This window comes from Delphinapterus leucas, chromosome 8 (assembly GCF_059928025.1).
Source record: "Delphinapterus leucas isolate spDelLeu-1000000601 "Yukka" chromosome 8, BTC_Dleu_Yukka2, whole genome shotgun sequence".
In the NCBI taxonomy this organism is placed as follows: Eukaryota; Metazoa; Chordata; class Mammalia; order Artiodactyla; family Monodontidae; genus Delphinapterus; species Delphinapterus leucas.
Window position 1 is genome coordinate 74,138,921 of NC_143136.1, and position 19,111 is coordinate 74,158,031.

The window sequence follows — 19,111 nt, forward strand, 5'->3', positions numbered from 1 at the left end:
ATTTTTATCAGTTTTAAGTTGGATAGCTATAGTGTCTATCTCAAAACCTTGGGGTAATGACTCTCAAGTGTTGGGCACACAGTAAGGCCTCAATAAGTGTTAGCTGCAATAATAAAAAGTATTTAGTACAATTAGTATGTATCTGCGAATGGATGTCATTTTAGGTGTTCTGAATGCCAGACTACCTTGGTGCTTGAAGTATTGGAACATTCAAACCACCACATAATTTAGGCCCCTGGCCATTGGGGCTACAGGGAGATCCAAGTCACAGTCCTAAATTACTTTGATGGGAATTATTATGTTTCTTTTTTTTAAGACTAGACATTTGGACTCCTAGAGGCTTTGTTCTATTATAGGAAAGGTTAAAAATCTTTCTTTGCTGGTAGCATAAGGAATCACCAGTTTGCTACTGTGTCAGCATCCCCCAGTTCACAGGAACGGCTCTTGGAGATGTCCAGTTTTGGGGAGTCGCCAACTGTATGTCTAAAATAAATACTGTTTTAGGTAATGGAACGCTGTTTTTAATTTTTATAAATATTTCTCTCCAGTTTTCTTACAACCTAGTACTGTCTGCCTGGTCAATATACTCTAAATGTCTAGGTGTGTGGGAAATTTGTTGTTTTGCACCAATGTAAACATATTTTAAGAAAATAGACTGCTGGTAAAATCTATCTAAATACTTTTATCTAATGAATCATTTGTAATGTAATTGAGATTTAACTTAGATTATCAAGTATGTTATTGTGTTAGAACTCTCCATTCAAAGGGTGGTACCTGGACCAAAATTAGCATCTCCTGGGAGCTACTTAGAAACGCTGAATCTCACTCCCCACTATGGACCTATTAAATCAGAATCTGCATTGTAACAAACTCCCCAGGTGATCTGAGTACACATTAAATTTGAGAAGCACGAACACGTCATAATACAAGGATTTATGTGGCTACTAGGGGAAGCTAACTCTTACCTTGAAAAGGGACATTTCAACTGGTAGAAAAGTTAATAACTAAGGAGACATTTTAAGTAAGGTGACGGATAGGGCTTGATGGTTCAATCCTAGGGTTTTATTCCTTTTGAGCTTTTTTGGATGAATGCTACAGTCACTGGCTTAATATTAAGCCTCATTAATTCTGCTAAAAATAAGTTAACTTCCTCCATGTTCCTTTACTTTTTATTACTCAAACCAACCAAAAGAAGCAGAAGCTAAAAATGAGTAACAAGACAAAAAGGAAGATGGGCGTTTGTGAAAAGCAGGGGCTCCATGATTCATACTTTTTGTCTCCTAGCATCCCTTCGAGACTTAGTGGTTATTGAGAACTTGGGTTTTCAGATAAAATACTGGTTAATCAGACACAGAAAGTCAATATAATGATGAGTCTTGAAGGATTGCATTAGTTAATATTTTACTTTCATATAATTTGGACTGCTTATGGTTTTGTTTTACAATTTACTACTTTATTTCCTTTTTGAGTTGTTAATACATGAAAATTACTTCTTTCAATTGATTTTTGACACTTTTCTCTTTCCTCTGTTTCCTCTTTCCTAATTAAGAATGAATTCCATTAGCTTCAAGTTTACAATCCATAGCTGAATTATAGCAGCTTTAAATTAAGAGGTAGAGATGGGATGTGCTTGAAAATACAAGCAATACCTCTAAGTCAAAGCAAAGGAGTAAGTCTTGGCAAGCCTAGATTCTCATCACAAAAAAGTTCTCTGTCAAAGAATTTACCTGCAATTTTAGGGGGTGAGTTCAACTCCGGAATGTATGTTCCTGTGAGTCCTATTTGGTACCCAAACTGATAACTGTCCCCACAGAATGAGTTGTTAGGAAACATATGTTGGAGAGGGAGGTGCCATCACTTAGAGCTCACCTCCAGCCCTGCAGAGTCCTTGCTCTGGTCTCCCTGGCCCTACTCCCTCCCCTAAATATTGTGCTCTGAGTTTGTTGAAATTTTGCTTAGAGTTTTCCGCCATGGATCATGAATTGCGCAATTTGTATTACTCCCTTAAGATGTAGGATAACGTGTGTGGGGTGGGGCGGGAGTGGAATCAGAGAGTAAAATTGCTCCCTTAGATTAATTATTTAAAAATATGTACCATCTTTATTTTCTTTATCATTTTGTCTTTATACGTAATGAGTTACTTTTCTCATTTTTGTTTTTATTACTATAACAGTGAAAGTTTGTGGAGCAGCAAGTGTTAGCTATTCTTTTACAGGCTTCACATGTGTTATCTAATTCCATCCTCACACCAGCTTTGGAGTAGGCACTATTATCACTGCCATTTACCTAAGGGTTAAGAAATTTGCAGCTGACACGTTTTTTACAAGTGATGGAACCAGAACTGGGTCCCCGGTGGGTTGACTACAGTATCAACTACAGTTGACCTTTATTCCCTCAGTCACTGTCTTTTACATTTAGAAGTGGACCCTGTTGTCACCAACCCTATCATTACACAGAAATGTAGAAACTAATTATTGTTTCTGTAGGCGAAAATGAATTTCTCAAGTGAATGATGAATGTCATACCCTGCACCTATCAACTACACCTCCACCTACTATCAACTGTACCTACCATGAGAGAAAAAACCCCAGCTCAGCGTACCTTGCTGCTCCCATCACAGTCTTCAAGGATGGCTGTGGTGTTTTTGATGGAAATGCATTTACCCAAGGCCTCATTAATAAGCTAGGAAGCAAAATATAAAACATGCGTTAAGAAAAGATATTTTAAAGTAGAACAAGACATTCAGAAAACACAGAACATAAAACTATAATAGGGTTAAAAGATAGTTAAGTTAATAGCATTACTTAGCACTATACAATTTTATTGGTTGCTGTCTCTAACAGAGACATAATGTAATCTTGCTAAAGTACAGCTTCAATCTGTCAATTTAGGCCTGTGATTCAGCCACAGAGCCAACAGAGGCTCTTAATTAACCCTTGCCTGGAATGCTGAATAGGAAAGGAGAAAAAGGTGTCATGAAAAGTAGTTATTTTCTTGTCTCAAGTTTGTCTGATGCATATATTAAAAGTCAATGCACATACTTGCAATTTAATCAAACCAGTGGTTATGGGCTCTGTTCCCTGGCTGACCCCTCCAAGCTATTCGACTGCTTAGGTACTGAATCATAGATAAATTGAGTCCTTCAAAAACAGCAGATTCCAGCTGACTCCTGGTCAGAATCTTCCTAATGACTCAGGCAAGCTACAATTCATTACAGGAAACTCACGCAAGTTAATACAGAGCAAAGCTTAAAGGCATTTTCTGGCAGGCCCCCAGGTTTTTAATGGATTTCTAAGGTCCAGTATGAAGGCAGCTTTCTATAAGTCACCATTTAATGTGGAAAAATATTGATTCCCTTGCTCCCTTTGACATTCTGGGCAGGTCTAACGAGATGGTGGGTTAATAGCACAATTTGGGGGCTTCCCTGGTGGCGCAGTGGTTGGGAGTACGCCTGCCGATGCAGGGGACACGGGTTCGTGTCCCGGTCCGGGAAGATCCCACATGCCACGGAGCGGCTGGGCCCGTGAGCCATGGCCGCTGAGCCTGAGCGTCCGGAGCCTGTGCTCCGCAACGGGAGAGGCCACAACAGTGAGAGGCCCGCGTACCGCAAAAAAAAAAGAAAGAAAAAAAAGCACAATTTGGACTTAGATATCTAGAAGAGCTGTGGAGAGCTAAGTGTCTACACAGGGAAGCCCCCTGTGCTGGGAAGTGGGGAGGTCTTTGTTGCCAGGGACTCTATTTGTGTCCTTTCTGTTCCAGGGCGCCTAACAAAGAGCTCTAACCCTGGAGCGCTGTAGGACGCAGGCTATGTAGCTCACAGAGTTGCCAGACTTCATAACGCAGTGTTCAGTGGGCTGGTTCTCACCTTTACATGCATAACTTTTCTTGCGAGAAAGTTAAGGGGCATCTTTAGGGTCCAGAAAGTGCAGAAAAAAATGTAAAAACAAGAGGGAAAATTGCAAATGCTGGCAAGCAGGGGACCAATAGTGAGCATGGATAAGCCAGAGTTGGAATTGAGGTCGTCCGCACATGATGGGAAGCTAAAAAGTTAGACCCTCAGTGGAATGGTGTACTGGGAAAAAACAATTTACCCCTTAGCACAGGGGGACAAAGGGGAAGCTAGGTTCTCCCATGGGAATCTGAAACCTCACATCAACCTTCATTTTGGTTTGAGATGCCCACTTACACCACTAGCATTGGCTAGGAACACTGATAGAACCCTCAAAGCACAAAAATAAACATAAAAATCTACCAGTTTTGTTACCTCTGGGGTGACTGGCAAGCAAAACATTTCTAGAAGAACAGAATCTCCATCAGAAATCCTCAAAGGAAGCTCTATTCACAATTTAAATTGTGACTAGACAATGACAAGTTTGGGAGGAGACAGCCCATCATTAGTAAGTGGGAGCAGTCAGAACCTACAGAAGGAATCCACCACCATGAACTTTAGAGAAAGGGTTAATAAATAGAAGTACACAGTGGTAGAATACTCCTGGAGTTGAAAGAAAGGAAATGCTGTCCCAATTGCTCTCTGGATCTTAACAGAAATAAATATAAACTCCTGTACTTGTAGATTATGCAGAAAATATCTTATCTTCAAATGAATTTGGAAAACTCTGGCTTCAGTACAGTTGAACATGTTGCCTTACTCCAGAACTTCTCAGAGCCTTCGGTACTGAGTGCAGGTTAATGTTTAGCTTGCGGCTCTGAAAGGCAATGTGGTACGAGAGTTTGCCAAATACATTTGACCACGGAATCCTATTTCTGACTGCACAACTAATAACTTTGCTCAGAACAGTGTTTGGGAACGCCTGGTTTAATTGATTTCTTTGTATTTATTTCTCACAATCCCTTCTTCCAAGCACTGAAAGGCTTAGAAAGAGAGAAAACTTTTCTATCCCTTGCCTCCCCTCTCCCACTTCATATGAAGATCTGTTTCCCTTCCCTTCTTCTGGAAATTACTGGAGAAACTGCTTTCCTTCATACAGGAATGGTCTATGAAGTGCTAAGGAATTGTTATTCTTTATCTCATTATGAATAGTTTTGAAAACTGGTTTTTAACTTTTGATTTTTTAAAAATTATATCCATGCTTTTATTGTAAACATGTCAATCTTTTTTTTAAATTAGGAAGTACACAAATTTTAAATTATCCATTTTAAATTATTTCATTTCCAATTTAGGAGGTGGGAGTTCCCTATGGTTTATCTCAGAGTTGTTAAACACTAGGCTAGAAGCTGTTCGCTGAGTTTTATCCAATATAAATACGAATTATTGGTGAGGTTCTTTTACTTTATTATTTTCAAATATTTTTGGTTCAGTAAGAAAAGATTTGTTCCTATTTTTAAAAAGTCAAACTTTCCTCAGTGTGTAGGTTTAAAGAAGGGAAAAATATGGAGCAAGTAAAAAAAAGCTGTGGATTTTATTTTCTTGGAACTTTACACGATTATCTATCCAAAATAATGGTCTAGTTAATCTTACTCTGAATTGCCTGGAGAAAGGTTTTTTGTTTGTTTGTTTGTTTGTTTTAATAGTAATAATACTCCCTACTGGTTGCTTCAGAAGGGAGCAAATGTCATTTTATTAAAATTTGTCTAAGGAAGGCAGCAAATAGGGAGGAAAATAGAAAGAATTTGTTAAAATCTTTTAAAAAATATTTTCCACATTTTGTTGTATTAAAACTCAGGCATCAGCAGAAGGCTGTTTCATGAGGAGAGCTCTTCAAAAATTTCATGGGAACTATTATACAAGCTAGCCCCAAAGAGGAGCAAAAGATAGTTTTTTAGTTCCCTCTGGTGGTTAAAGTTCAGTAATGCTCTTGCTGAGATTCTGTGTTGTTAGCACAGGAAAAAATTACTACGGTGATAATTTCTTTTTATTTTATCCTGCTCAGGAAACAGAGTCTTAAAAATGTAAATTTATTTTACAAGCATATTATTTGAAGAGTGGATTGACCCAGGTTATTCTTCCTAATGAGTTATCTAAGATAAAATATCAGGTTGAACCATCTGCGGTAGCGACTATTGCATTTTGACCTACAAAGGTGGCAATTATGTCGTACACAAACAGGTTACGTATACTTATTTGTCAGTTGAATTTCATAAAAGCAGAACAAATTCTCAGACTGGTTTCCTCTCTTTCTCACTTTTCTGGGATCTCCTTTATATCATCAAGGGGAATGGCTTTACTAAGTGTCCTTGTTATCAGGAGATTTCCTAGGCAGAGAAAGACTGGGTTTGTACAATCCACTTTCTAGGGAGAACTGAAAAAATATGACCTAAAAAGAGATTAAAAATTTGCATTACTGGAGAAGACCTCTAGGTCAAGGCTTGACTAACCATCTCTAAACCCAGTCTATGGTAAGTGTTCTCATATCTTGTCATCTTCTTCAAATTAAGCCTCGCTCCTAGAATGGTTTTGAAATGGCTTTTTTTTTTTTTTTTTTTTTTGCATTACCCGTTGCGGAACACAGGCTCCGGACCCGCAGGCTCAGCGGCCACGGCTCACGGGCCCAGCCGCTCCGCGGCACGTGGGATCTTCCCGGACCGGGGCACGAACCCGTGTCCCCTGCATCGGCAGGCGGACTCTCAACCACTGCGCCACCAGGGAAGCCCTGAAATGGCTTTTCGTTTGTTTGTTTTCTCTCTTATTTTTTTTAGAGTTTCTCTCCTTCCTTGACTTTTCTTAGCTTTGTACTCTATCCAACCTATCAAGTTTGGCTTCTTTCCTTTTGGTATGTTACCTTGTGCCCGGAATTTTCCCTGTTATTGTCTGACAATTTCTGTTATTTTCAATCCCTCTTTGAAATCTCTAAAATTCTAATTAAATCACGCCATGCCATTGCTTAACCCTACTCAGCAACTTCCAATTACATTCTGAAGAAAGAGAGAGAGAGAGAGAGAGAGAGAGAGAGAATCCTTACTCTGCCCGCAAGGACCTGTGTGATGCATCTCCTTCCTCTCTCTTCACCTTCGTCTGGTGCCATCCTTCCCTGCTTCACACCCTGATAACAACATCCATCTTCTTTCCAGTTCTTGAAATCCTCAAACTTTCACCCGTCTTAGAGTTTTGGCACAAAGGGCATCCTCTGCCCACGGCTCTCTTCTTTACAGCTTGGCCAGCACTTGGTCTTTCAGGCCTGGCCTTCAATGTCTCCACAGAGTTTACTATTCTAAGAATAATTCATGACCTGTGGCCAGTTCCCTAAATAAAAGCTATTATATTTTTTATTTACAGTTTACTTGCTTATTTGTTTATTATCTTTCTATCCTACCCAACTTTAAGCTCCACAGAGAAGGGATCAAGTCTACTTCATTCATCACCCTACAATCCAGTTCTGAAATACTGCCTCGTTTCTTGACACTCAGTACGTGTTCGCTGAATTAATCAATGAGCATGGCCGCCTGGAAGCCTTCCTCAAGTTTACCCAATGTATGTAGTCCTCAACCACGCTTGGTCTCCTCTGCACTCATATTTGCTGTTTATTTATAATGTAATAATTCATTCTTCCCCATGCATTTTCAAAAGGGTTTTTGCATTGTCTTTTGACGAAGTCAGATTTTAAATTGCTGCTTGAACTTACCACACCACTTGCCCTCACTATGGGAGCCTTCAAGTCTGGAAAAACATTCTCCAAGTACCACTTGAAGCTTTTGCATTTTAGTTTCTTTCGAAGTTCCCGTTGCTGGGTGAGGTTTCCGACATCTAACCCTTGGTCTGTAAGGTGATCCCCATGGCCGTAGAAGAGCTCCTTGTACTCATCAAGCCAGACCTCAGCCACCCTCACCAAGTTCCTCTCCACTGTCTTCATCCGGTCTTTGGGGAAGGAATATGGATTGTCATTTCGGAATATGTGGCCCACTCGGGAACAGGGAATGATCTCAATTTCGCCACCACACATCCACACCTGGAACAATTTGATGACACACACCAATTATCCAGTGATTGCCCACAAATCGTGGGCAATTAATGACAAGAAGCCACCCGGCAACTTTTTCCCCCTGTTGAAGTACTACTCTTCACTTCTGAAATCCTTTTCAACAGAAAATTAAACTCAACAGGTTTATTTAGTTTTGTATATTGCTGTGGACCATTTTAGGGTTATTAAAATATATATTTTCTCTTTTCCTATCCTGTATAAATCTTGTTTTTTTCCTAAAAAAATCCTAACAGAATCCTAATGTATGAAATATGTAACATGAGTTCCTGCTTTAGTCAGATCAAGGAAAGGAATATATATTTCCTTTTTTTTTCAATGTCCCCTTCTCACATCTTGGAATGATCTGTATGACTTGTGGCCACAACTGAAGACAATTCTTCCTGATCAAGAGCTCAAAGTGATACCCCTGTTACTCTATACACCCCTCTCCATAGGAAAGCAGGTGCTTTGGGTGCTCTCCACTATGGCTGCTGCCACCGCTTTCTCAGGTATGAATCAATGGTTATATAAATATCCAGAGTTATCTGAGACGTCCTAAGATGCTGTACTATCGCCTGTTGGTGGCCTTCCCTAGTGGCTCTTTTTATCCTTCTGTCACTTGTGCTCTCCAAGATGGCCCATTACTAAATAATTCCATTATTTCTAATATATTAGAAAAACCTATGAGAGTCATTTTGTGTCAAGTATGCATCCCACAGCATTTACATTGAATGGCAGACAGTTATTTCCCCCACATTCAGATGCAGAAACCATGTTGTGAAATATGAGGGAACTCCAATAAATTTCATGAGAGTTATTGATTCTTCCAAATTCAATCTGGAATATGAAGACATTAATCCAGAGACCTCAATATTTCTGTGAAATTTCCTCCCAGAGATAGTAACATATCTGATTGTATTAGTAAAATGAAACTGTTTAAAAATGATAAACTCTTAATTGTAAAGAGAATTTGAGAAACACTTGGTGATACCTTGAAAGAGAGCTCCATATTTTCTCCACCCCAAACGTCGAGCCCAGGATCATATGTTCCAAGTTCAAAAAAGTAATTTTTATCAATAGAAAATAATCCACCTGCCATGACGGGGCATCTACAAAAAGAAAAGTTGATTTTTTAATCTCGCATGTCATGGGAGCTCAACTTTTAGAGTGGGTTCCCTACTAGGAGGCATCTTAGAATATTTACCAAGTATGGGGAGGTCTTGAAAGAAGTCACACATAGCATCTAAGTGACAAATTCCCTGGTTTATGTGACAGAACTTGATTAGGGTCAGCGAAGATGGGGCCTGGAACTAGGATTCTTACTTGTCCTTTATGCCCTGACACAAATTCTCCAGAGATGTTATTTTTAATAACAGTTATTTAGTGCTGTTTAGGGAAGACCCGGCAGGCACTGCTGTAAGTGTTATATATGTATTAACTCAGGCCTCACAAAAATCCTGTATGTAACACTAAGAAACTACAACTCAGAAAAGGTAACAAAGTTTCCTAAGGTCACAGACTGGTAGGCTGTACATCTGGGGTCAAATTTGGGTGGTCTGGCTTGACTCTATGATTTCTCCCCCGCTATACTGCCTCAACTGTACACAAATTTTACTGACAGCTTGTTATGTGGCAAAAACTTTTTAAAGCACTTTATATATAGTATTATCTGATTTAATTCTCAAAACAATCCAAGAGGTAGCTACTTCTGTTAGTCTTAAAGTAAAAATGAGGAAACAGAGACTCAAAGAGGTTAAGAAACTTTTAAAAAGTCACCACTAGTACCTAGTAGAGTTCAGATTTAAACCCAAAGGGTCTGACTCCAGAGCCTTCACTGCTGTTATTGGTCATGGGGAACAGAAACTACATTTGAGTCAGCAGTTAGACAAGGCAGTCATCACTTCCCATGGTGGTCACCAAGGGCTCCCCCTGCTCTGCCTGAGACTGGCTGAGTGCTCATCCTGCAGGTCTAGACTTTGGGGGAAGTGTTAGGAAGCTCCCACCACTTTGGCTTCAGGTCTAAGCTGTGTTCTTCAATCCAGTTTCTCCAGCAATAAAGCCCCAATTATAATTCGCATCCAGCTTCTGTGTCTGTTTCTCAATTTATTCACAGAATTTTGCACCCTTCCCATAGAAAGTACAGGATTAGACTCAAAAAGAATTAGAATGATATCTCTATTACTATTATTTACTTTTAATTTTTACTCATGTTGACTTTAATATTATGTGTGTTTATATAGCATTTATGCAGCACATTTAAGTGGCTTATATTTCTTAGTTTGCAAATCCCAGAGAACAGGAGTAGTGTTTGTGAATTTCCCTGGTTCAGGGCTGTATAGGGTGCAATAGCCCACTGAAAAGGTGAGTTTTTGTTGTGGGAAACTAACGTCTCAGGAAAACATTGTTTGCTTTTGGTCATTTATTGGCTAGAACTGTAATTCTTGGTGTTCTATAGACTGACAGCATATACTTGTTTTGTGGAATTGCTTCCTATGCCTTTATAAAAAAGATATATGACTCCTTCCTAATCTTAAGTTTCACACACTTACCTTATTATATCAGTTTCTTTGATTTTGTTTTTTGCAACAACGTCTGGAGGAATTGTTCTCCAACCAAAGTTCATTGGCCACACAAAGATGCCTCTCTGAAAGTTGTCCACTGTCATGTAACTAGTCCAGGAAAAAAAACCAAAGTGCTACCTGAGATCATACACATACACTTAACCAACCCGACATCATGTCTTGTGCAAACGAATGAAACAAGTGCCTACGCAGATGATTTTAGATCATCACAAACTTTTTAACAACGTTTCAATAAAATGTATGAGTATAATTTGCATCAGTGACTAACTGGCTGGATTGCTCACTTTTAACTTACACTTCTCTTTTAATAATGTTCTAGCCATTTTTGAGGAAAAAAAACCCACTTAAGAATATATATGTGTATGTGTACATATATATATGTATACATACAGATACCACAAAAAGAAAAGCTAATCTTAAGGAAAATAAATATTGGGGGGTTCAGCTGAATAGAAAGAGGAAAGACCTGGACGATGAGTATTAGTATTTATTAGCATTAAGGGTTAAGAATTTGTGATAATCAAATAAACAATTGGATTGATCAGCTTTCACCTCAAGATATCTATCATGTATTTCCATTTCTTTAAACAGATAAATTGTGTATTACTTAGATTTGCAAAAATGTACATATTAGGAGTATGACCAGTACTTTCTGCTGCTGGTTAAAACTCACTTAAGTATTTTGTGGAATATGACAATATTACCTCATATCCTTATCATTGATGACTTCAATTACTGGACAGGCTACTTTCTTTCTACTTAAATAAACTCTTTCCAGAAGAGGTTCCAACCAACCAACGTTACATTCCACGTGAGAATCTAAGAATGTCAACACGTCACCTACAGAGCCAGAAAAAGAACAATTATTTGAAAATGCAATACACTGAATGTGTGTACGTCACGTTCAAAGGTCCTGGGGACTGATCCAGAAATGTGGTTGTAAAGGCAGTAGTCTTTTCTTCTCACTGAATTTCTTCCTTGTCTCTCTAATTTCATTCCATAATGACATAAAAGAAATTTTGTTTCTAGCAGTCCCTTGGAGCAAGCATTATTTATGTTTGGAAAAAATTGATCAGCCACTTAGAATGCGGAGCCAAGGCTCTGAAGGGAATATTTAGTATTAAAGTTAGTTGCTTTTGTCCCTTCTGAGGGTGCGTCCCATTAACTCTGGGGTAGAGGACTGGGACTTTGTTTTGCAGAAGACAAGGAAGAGTTTGAGATTCCAAGTTTGGCCTTAGGAATGATGAAGAGGAAAAATCGCTCCACATTATAGGAGTGAAAAGGATTTAAGGTGGGGGAACTAGTAAGACTAGGAGGTAGTTTTAAAAGGCTTACGGAGGGGGGAATGGGGAGTTGTTTAATGGGTATAGAGTTTTAGTTTCATGAGATGAAAAGAGCGCTGGAGATTGGGTGCCCAACAGTGTGAATGTACTTCACAGTGAACTGTACATTTGAAAAATTGTCTGTCCTTGTTGAGCACAGATCCCCACTTAGGTGACCAACTTAGGATACTGCTGCTAGCACCAATTAGTGATGGAGCATTGTGCTTAGAGTTCCTTGATGAATGTGGACCTGCTGCCCATTTAATTTTACAGAATGATTTATAAGTGATGGTGAGGAAATCACGTGTCTTCCCTGCAGCAGAAACAAGTTGTAGAAATTTACACAAAGACTGTTGCTCTTCAGGAGACCTGAGAGTTGGCCAGAAGTTAGATGTCACTTGTTCTCCACATACTAAAAGTTAGCCAGAGAGTTACACTTTTGCCTTATTATTTTGTAGAAGACTCTTTCAGACTCTCAGAGAGCCTGATATTACTCTGAGACCAGATGTGGCTAACTCGACTTCTGTTTCTGCATGTCCTTGGATATCTGATCTCAACCTTGCCTGTGGCTTCTCTTCCCTCCTCTCTGAATCCTAAAGGGTAAGTCTTTAGGAAGCAGTAGCTGTCAAGGCCTGTCAGATTCTGGATTCAGAGTCTTACCTTTGATCTCTTTGTTTGGTCAGGCATTCTAGAGAAGATTTCTACACTGGTATCTTTGCTGATCTCTGATTATAGAGACTCTTCAAATCCACCGCAGGCTGCTGCCTATGCTCTACTTGTGAGGTCAGGGGAATGCCTGGGAGAGTTTGGGAGGACTCACTAGGCTGGCCAGCCCTGCTCAGTGCCATCCTTGAATGGTCCCTGAATTACGTCCTTGACTAAATCTGGTACAGGACCTCCTGAGTTCCCGTAAACTCTCCACACGGTTCAGGTGCATTTCAGGGCAGTTGGATTTATCTTTAGGTGAGGCTGTTATTAACCCCATCAAACAGACATTTCTGCTCCTTTCCAAACTCAGACATCAGCCCTCCACTAATGCTGCTCAAAGTATGGGCCATAGACACTGCCTTCTATAGGGAGATAGGGACAGAAATTGAGAACAAATGTTTTGAAACTTTATAGCAGTTTGCCAGAGTAATTGGTTAATTTATTGTCTATTTCATATACATGTGTGTTATATATACACACACATATATATAATTATGTATATATCTATATGTGTGTATGGATGTTTGTATATATAGTTGTGTATATAGCTATTTTTTTCCCATTTCTCTTTTTAGGTAATTCATTTTTATTATCATTTATAAAGGTGACCACAAAAAATGGAAATGAAAAGAAGTCCTTCTGTGATAGTTTGGGAAGTCACTCTGCTGCATAGTGGCAAGCAATTAAGATGCACCTCGCTGAAGTTTTTCAGAGTTGTGCCCCCCTTAGTGAGTCATTAAAACAATTTATTGGGATTGGCCAGAATCTAAAAAAAATAAATAAAACAGAAAAGAAGATATTAGAATCCGTCATGCATTTCTTAACATGGGTCACGGTCAAAAGAGTTTGAAAGTTACTAAACTAAGGCTGAGCTAATGTGTTCAAGGGTGTTACTGAATGACTGAGAAACAAATGTACACTTTTACATTTGGATTTACTAAATTCAGAAAAAAATCATTTTGTGGTGTAAGTTATTGAGAAGGCCAATGGCAATAACTTTGATCAAGTTCATCGCACCCCTTCTGAAGGTGGCCTCTCATGCTGTCTAACAATTTGGGCTGTTCTGGAGATCATTACCAGCAGGCCTTGTGCTCCAGGCAGGCAGAGAGACAGTTTTTATAAGCAGCACAGTTTTGGTCCTGTGTTCATCAGGCTTCTCTATATGGATGTCTAATTTTCATCTCAAACTGAGATGGGCAAAATCAGAGCTCAGTGGCAATCCCAAACCTGTTCCTCTGGTCATAGCCCCACCATCCACCAACTTGTTCAGATTCCAATCCTAGGGGGTTTTTTGACTCCTCATATTAACACTCTCTTCACATCTTACCTGATGGCAAGTCCTGCAGGCTCTGTGTCCACAGTAATTCTAAATCTGACCACTTCCTTTATCTGCTCTGGTACATTTCTGGTACCTGGACAACTACAGTAGCCTCCTAACTGGTCTCCCTACGTCCTCTCTGACTTCCCTAATATCTATTCTCTACAAAATGGCCAGAATGAGCTTTTAAAATGTAAGTCAGACAATTTTATTCTCCTTTTTAATGTTCTTCATTGACTTCACATTATACCAAGAATATCGCCTGCATTTCTTAAGTGACTCAGAAAACTTTACAGAAGACAGCCTTTGCCTTTCTCCCGCAATGCATCTCTTACCACTCCCTCCATGGTCAGCACCCATCAGCCATAATAAACTTCTTTCTTTAATTTGAATATACAGAGCTTGTTTCTGCATTGAGACATTTGCATTTCTTGTTCCTTTTGCCTGGGAATGTTCATCACACAGATCTCAGCTCAAAAGTTATCCACTTGGACTATTTCTTGACTATTTTATTTTTGTATCATTTGTGGATAATGACTTTCCAAAGGAAATCAAATGGAGAATTTCATTAAATTTTTCCAAATGCAGTCCATAATTAAGAATCTTAGTTGTCACCACAATGCCCGTTTTGGTGTGATGTGCTTGTTGTCAATTTAAAACTTCCATTACAGAGAGAAGAAATTTGTTAGCAAACCAATGGGATAAGAAAAGTTCCAAATCTGGGGTCTAGTTGCAAGACAGTGAAACTCTGGTGAGCAGATAATTCGGCTTCAGACAATGCTTGAATCCAAGCTGGTGGAGGTCTGCAATGCTACGGCTTATAGGGGCAGAGTGGTGGCTAAATGTCTAGAAGCAACAAAATGTAGTAGAAACAAGTGTAGGTTCTAAAGCCAAGGTTTCTGGGTTCTAATCCTGGCTCTACCACTTACTAGCTGGGAGAACTTGTCATAACTTCAGTGTGCCTCCTTATTCTCATCTATAAAATGAGGGAAATGATTGTATCTACTTCATAGAGTTATTGTAAGGATTAAATCAATTAATATAGAAAGTGTGTAGAATGGTACCTAGTACATAAGGTCAACTATTATTATGGGGTACAAGTGCATCCAGAGAGGATGTGAAAATGAACCAAAATGTTTGATGCTATTTTTAGAATACTTATAGAGAGAAAAGATATACCTTCTCCCCCATTCACCCACTAATACCCACACACTAAAAAGAGGTGAGGAAAAGAAGGCATGTTACTCTTTGGGAAGAGAGGGCAATTGGAAGAGCAGACAAAAGTCAGGGGAGAGATAATTAATTCTGAAGTTCTCAAAACCGATGGGGTCAGGTCAAAAAGTCACAGGCTTAACGGGGCGCCTAGTGGTCAAATTTGGGATGATTTGAGCACACACACACAAATATGAATACTAATACTAATGCTGATAATATACACATTGACTTTTTCAAGGCATAAATCCATAGTGAAGTGGGCATAACAGGGGGTTAGAAAGGAGGAAGAGAAAGAGGGAGAGAGGGGAGAGAGAGGCAAAGAGGAAAAGAAAAAGGGAGATGTCTTCTTTACAAGTTGAATGCCAGCTCTAAAAGAAGAAGGAATGAGAGATTTAGAAAAACAGTTTTGCAGTCCTCAGTGTAATAATTGATTCAAGCAATGATCATCAATGGCTGCTAGATTATTGGATAAAATGTTGTGAGGGCAGACTTAGAGAATGAACTTGTAGTTACCAGAGGGGGAAGGGTGGGGGGGGAGGGATAGACTGGGAGTTTGGAATTGACATGTACACATTGTTAAACTTAAAACACCTTTCCATAAGAAATTTTAAAATATAAGAAAGAATGTTAGCAGTGAAAAAAAAATGTCGTGAGGAAACAGAATACTCACATGGATCAAAGTATCACCCACAGATTACTTCCTACTCTGAGGAAAACTCTAGCTGTCAACATCTTAACCAAGTGCTTAAAATTAGCATCACCAACACTGGGACGACCTGGCATCGTGTCTCTTGATTTGAAGCGATAAGAAGTTCACAATTCCCATCACCTATGTAATAGAATTCTATATGGTATTCACGAAAAACATCCTGTGAGATAACAGTTAGAACATTTCCGAACATGGTCAATTGCACGAAGTAAATGGCCTGTACTCTTCAAAAAAAAACAACTCAAGGGTAAGTAAGCAATGTATGTGGACTTGTCTATTTTAGACTGAGACTAGCAAGACCAAGCAACCAAATGCAGTGCATGACACTGAATTAGATTTCTAATTTCAAAAGTGAGAAGCAGTTATTAAAAAATGGGGGAGCAATGAGGAAATTTGAAAAGATCATTTATTAGATGATATTTAGGTGATGAAAGTCGTGCTAATGTAAGAGAATGTCTCTATTCTTCAGAGATGTCTACTGAGGTACTTAGAGATATGGTGTCACGATGTCTGTAAATTCCTTTTCAAAAGTTCAGAAAAAGAGTGTACATATGTATGTGTCTGTGTATGTGTGTGATGAAGCACGTAAAACTTTGTGGCATGAAATGATGGATATACGAGTGTTCACTGTATTATTATTTCAAATTTTCTGTATATTTGGGAAACAAACTAAAATAAAAATGTAACCAAAACAAAAAATTAGAAGCTTCTTACCTGTTGCGTTCTGTGCCCCTGCCAGCCTGGCTCTTATTAAGCCATGTCTCTCTTTGAGGTGAAGAATCCGAACTTTTGGAAACTGAGACATGTATTTATCCAAGTTATCTTTCAGGTAGTCTGTATCAGGGAAAGGATAGACAAGGAAACACTTTAATTAATGAGATCTGGACAATACCAGAAGTGCCTCTTCAATATCAAATTCCCAAAACTATAACATTTACTATAGTCACTAAACTTTATTCTTTGAGCCACGATGTCATTTTCTTGGATGGATTTTTCTCTGGGTTCAATACTCTAAGCTCTCCGTTTTCCCAAAACCCAAATCTGTCTTTTCAGTGTAGCCAAGTTACGGAGAGGAGGGCTCGCCTTTTCTGAGGACTTGGTACAAATTTACCTTGAAATAAATAAAGCTCAGGTTTCTGCACAACATTTTCCCCTTGCTAAGGCCCCTTCTGAGACCTAGGGGAGAGTCTAAGCATTGCATGCAAACTGGAAAACTTGCAAAAGAAATATATTGCAACTGCAACTGGCTAAGACCACTGTCACTTCCTACTATGACACCCCCTCTGTCACACCTCTGCTCTCTTGTTCTTTTGGGGGGTTTTGTGGGGTATATTTATGTAGCTTGCAGTTACTTCTATGTGCAATTAAGTTATTGACATATCCCAGGTAGGAATGGCTTCTAGGAATACTTCTGCTGGTCACTTTTCTACTAATTGTGAATTCTTTTTCTTAAGGAGGACCCCATAGAAGCTTTGGGTCCCACAAAATCCGAATAGGCCATTCCTAAAGGGACTATTCTCTGCTTGGTAACTCGATGCTATTTCTGTTTATGCTATCGAGGCCACTTCTTAAAATTTTCAATCAGTTTTCCTTAGGTATCTCCCTGCTCCTGGAGCTCGGTGTGACCCTGGTAGGTACTCTGAGGCTGAGGGAAATGGCTCCTGTCCTTGGGGTCATGACCAGGGCTAAGCTGCTCTATTAAGATTGTTGTCTCTTTGCTGCTTTCTAAAATTTTCTGAAGTGGGTTGCATTTTGGGAATTTGTAATGTGGTCTAGGACCTCTGGCAGTCATGGGACCATTTACATACACAGTTTTTTTGACAGTCCAAAGGGAGAGATTCTTCACTGTAATAAACACAAAAGTAAAGACAGTGGTGGATTCTGCCTTTGAACTCTGTTGGAACCTCATTTTTCTTGTCCCTTTGGCAATTTGGCTTCTCAACACTTAGCTGAACATATAATAGGCTTGGCTCTTGAAGAAGAGAACATAGGCCTTCCATTTCATTGTTTACTATAACTCTAGCTATTATCAGTAGGAAAGGCATCCCGTTAATTATGGAGTTTTTGCTTGTTAGATTCCATAAAAAGTTATTTATGCAATTGTAGAGAACATCTTATGGTCTCTGGAACTTCAAGGAGCTGTAGTTAGAAAATCACTTCTACATGGCAGAGAAGTCATAGCTAAAGGGAAGTCTGCGGTCGCTAGTTGATAGGCCCTGGATAGTTGAGCTGAATTTCTGTTACCCATAGACGTTTGGACTTAGGCCTCTAAGGCACAACATGAGAAAATGATTTGGCATTTGTAAAATGTTTATGCTTTATCAAATTATCCTGTAATTTTTGTAATTTCCATCCAAACTGCTATTGCCTCATATCAAAGTTTGATTTTCCAGGGGGTAGTTTTCTTACCTTTGGTGCTGAAGTCATCCACCAGCAGAATCTCCTTGATGAGGTGTGGAGGAGAGCGGTTGAGGACGCTGTGAACAGACCTCAGGAGAGTGGACCACACCTCATCCACAAAGCACATGATGACGCTGGTGGTTGGGAGGTTATTGTGTACAAGTTGCTCTGCACACCTGGGCCATAACAAAAGCAGAGCACAAAAGATGTGCCAACAAGATCCACAAGGTGGTTTTAAAAGTCACAGAGTGCAATTGTGTGTAAATACACACACACTCACACCATCTATCCATCTATCTATCTATCCATCCATCCATCCTTCCATCATCTATTTATATCTTTATCTTTATATCTATCTATCCATAAGATGATTTGCTCATGTGCTTTTGTTGGGGAGAGTTATAAACAAAATAAAAGAGCAGAGGAAGGATACCAAATGACAATTGTTGCTATAAGAGGCCTAGGCATGCCAGGCATGAGAATGGCCTGTGGAGGCATTACCCTGCAGTGGAAAGGACATAGGCTTTGCAGGCAGTTAAGACATTACTTTGAAGCCCACAGCCAATATGTCTCAGCTATTTGTCTATTGATACTTTACTTAATCTCTCTGTGCCTCAGTTTCCTCATCTGTAAAGTGAGGTAATGGTTCTTACTGAAGAGAGGTTTACAGTTTAGTGAGAATGCACACTAGCACAGTTTCTGGGCACAGGAATTCACCAAATGGTGGCTATTGCTATCCTAATTAGGTTATATACCACAAGAGAACATGCCTATTCTCTTATTCAATGTTACTTAATTAACATTAATTCAGCTAATGCTACCAAGTAGCTTATGAGTGCCTTCCCAGTTGGCCTTCAGCCAAATGCCAAAGAAAATATTCTTTCCCACTGCATGTATTTATGGATATAGATGATATGCATTCTATACTAATTAAACTCTTA

General features: G+C 39.2%; 1 protein-coding gene across 2 annotated transcripts in view; it reads right to left on the reverse strand.

Annotated features, from left to right (window-relative positions):
* The window catches only part of GALNT5 (polypeptide N-acetylgalactosaminyltransferase 5), a 39,054-nt gene that overhangs the window by 6,768 nt on the left and 13,175 nt on the right, over window positions 1-19,111 (reverse strand). For both annotated transcript variants that reach the window (XM_089916807.1, XM_022570166.2), the window contains 7 exons: window positions 18,180-18,346; window positions 16,485-16,604; window positions 11,203-11,338; window positions 10,466-10,585; window positions 8,908-9,025; window positions 7,581-7,904; window positions 2,602-2,682 (listed from right to left, as the gene is read on the reverse strand). In XM_089916807.1, coding sequence (XP_089772933.1) covers window positions 2,602-2,682; window positions 7,581-7,904; window positions 8,908-9,025; window positions 10,466-10,585; window positions 11,203-11,338; window positions 16,485-16,604; window positions 18,180-18,346 — 1,066 coding nt within the window. The remainder of the gene's footprint in view (window positions 1-2,601; window positions 2,683-7,580; window positions 7,905-8,907; window positions 9,026-10,465; window positions 10,586-11,202; window positions 11,339-16,484; window positions 16,605-18,179; window positions 18,347-19,111) is intronic.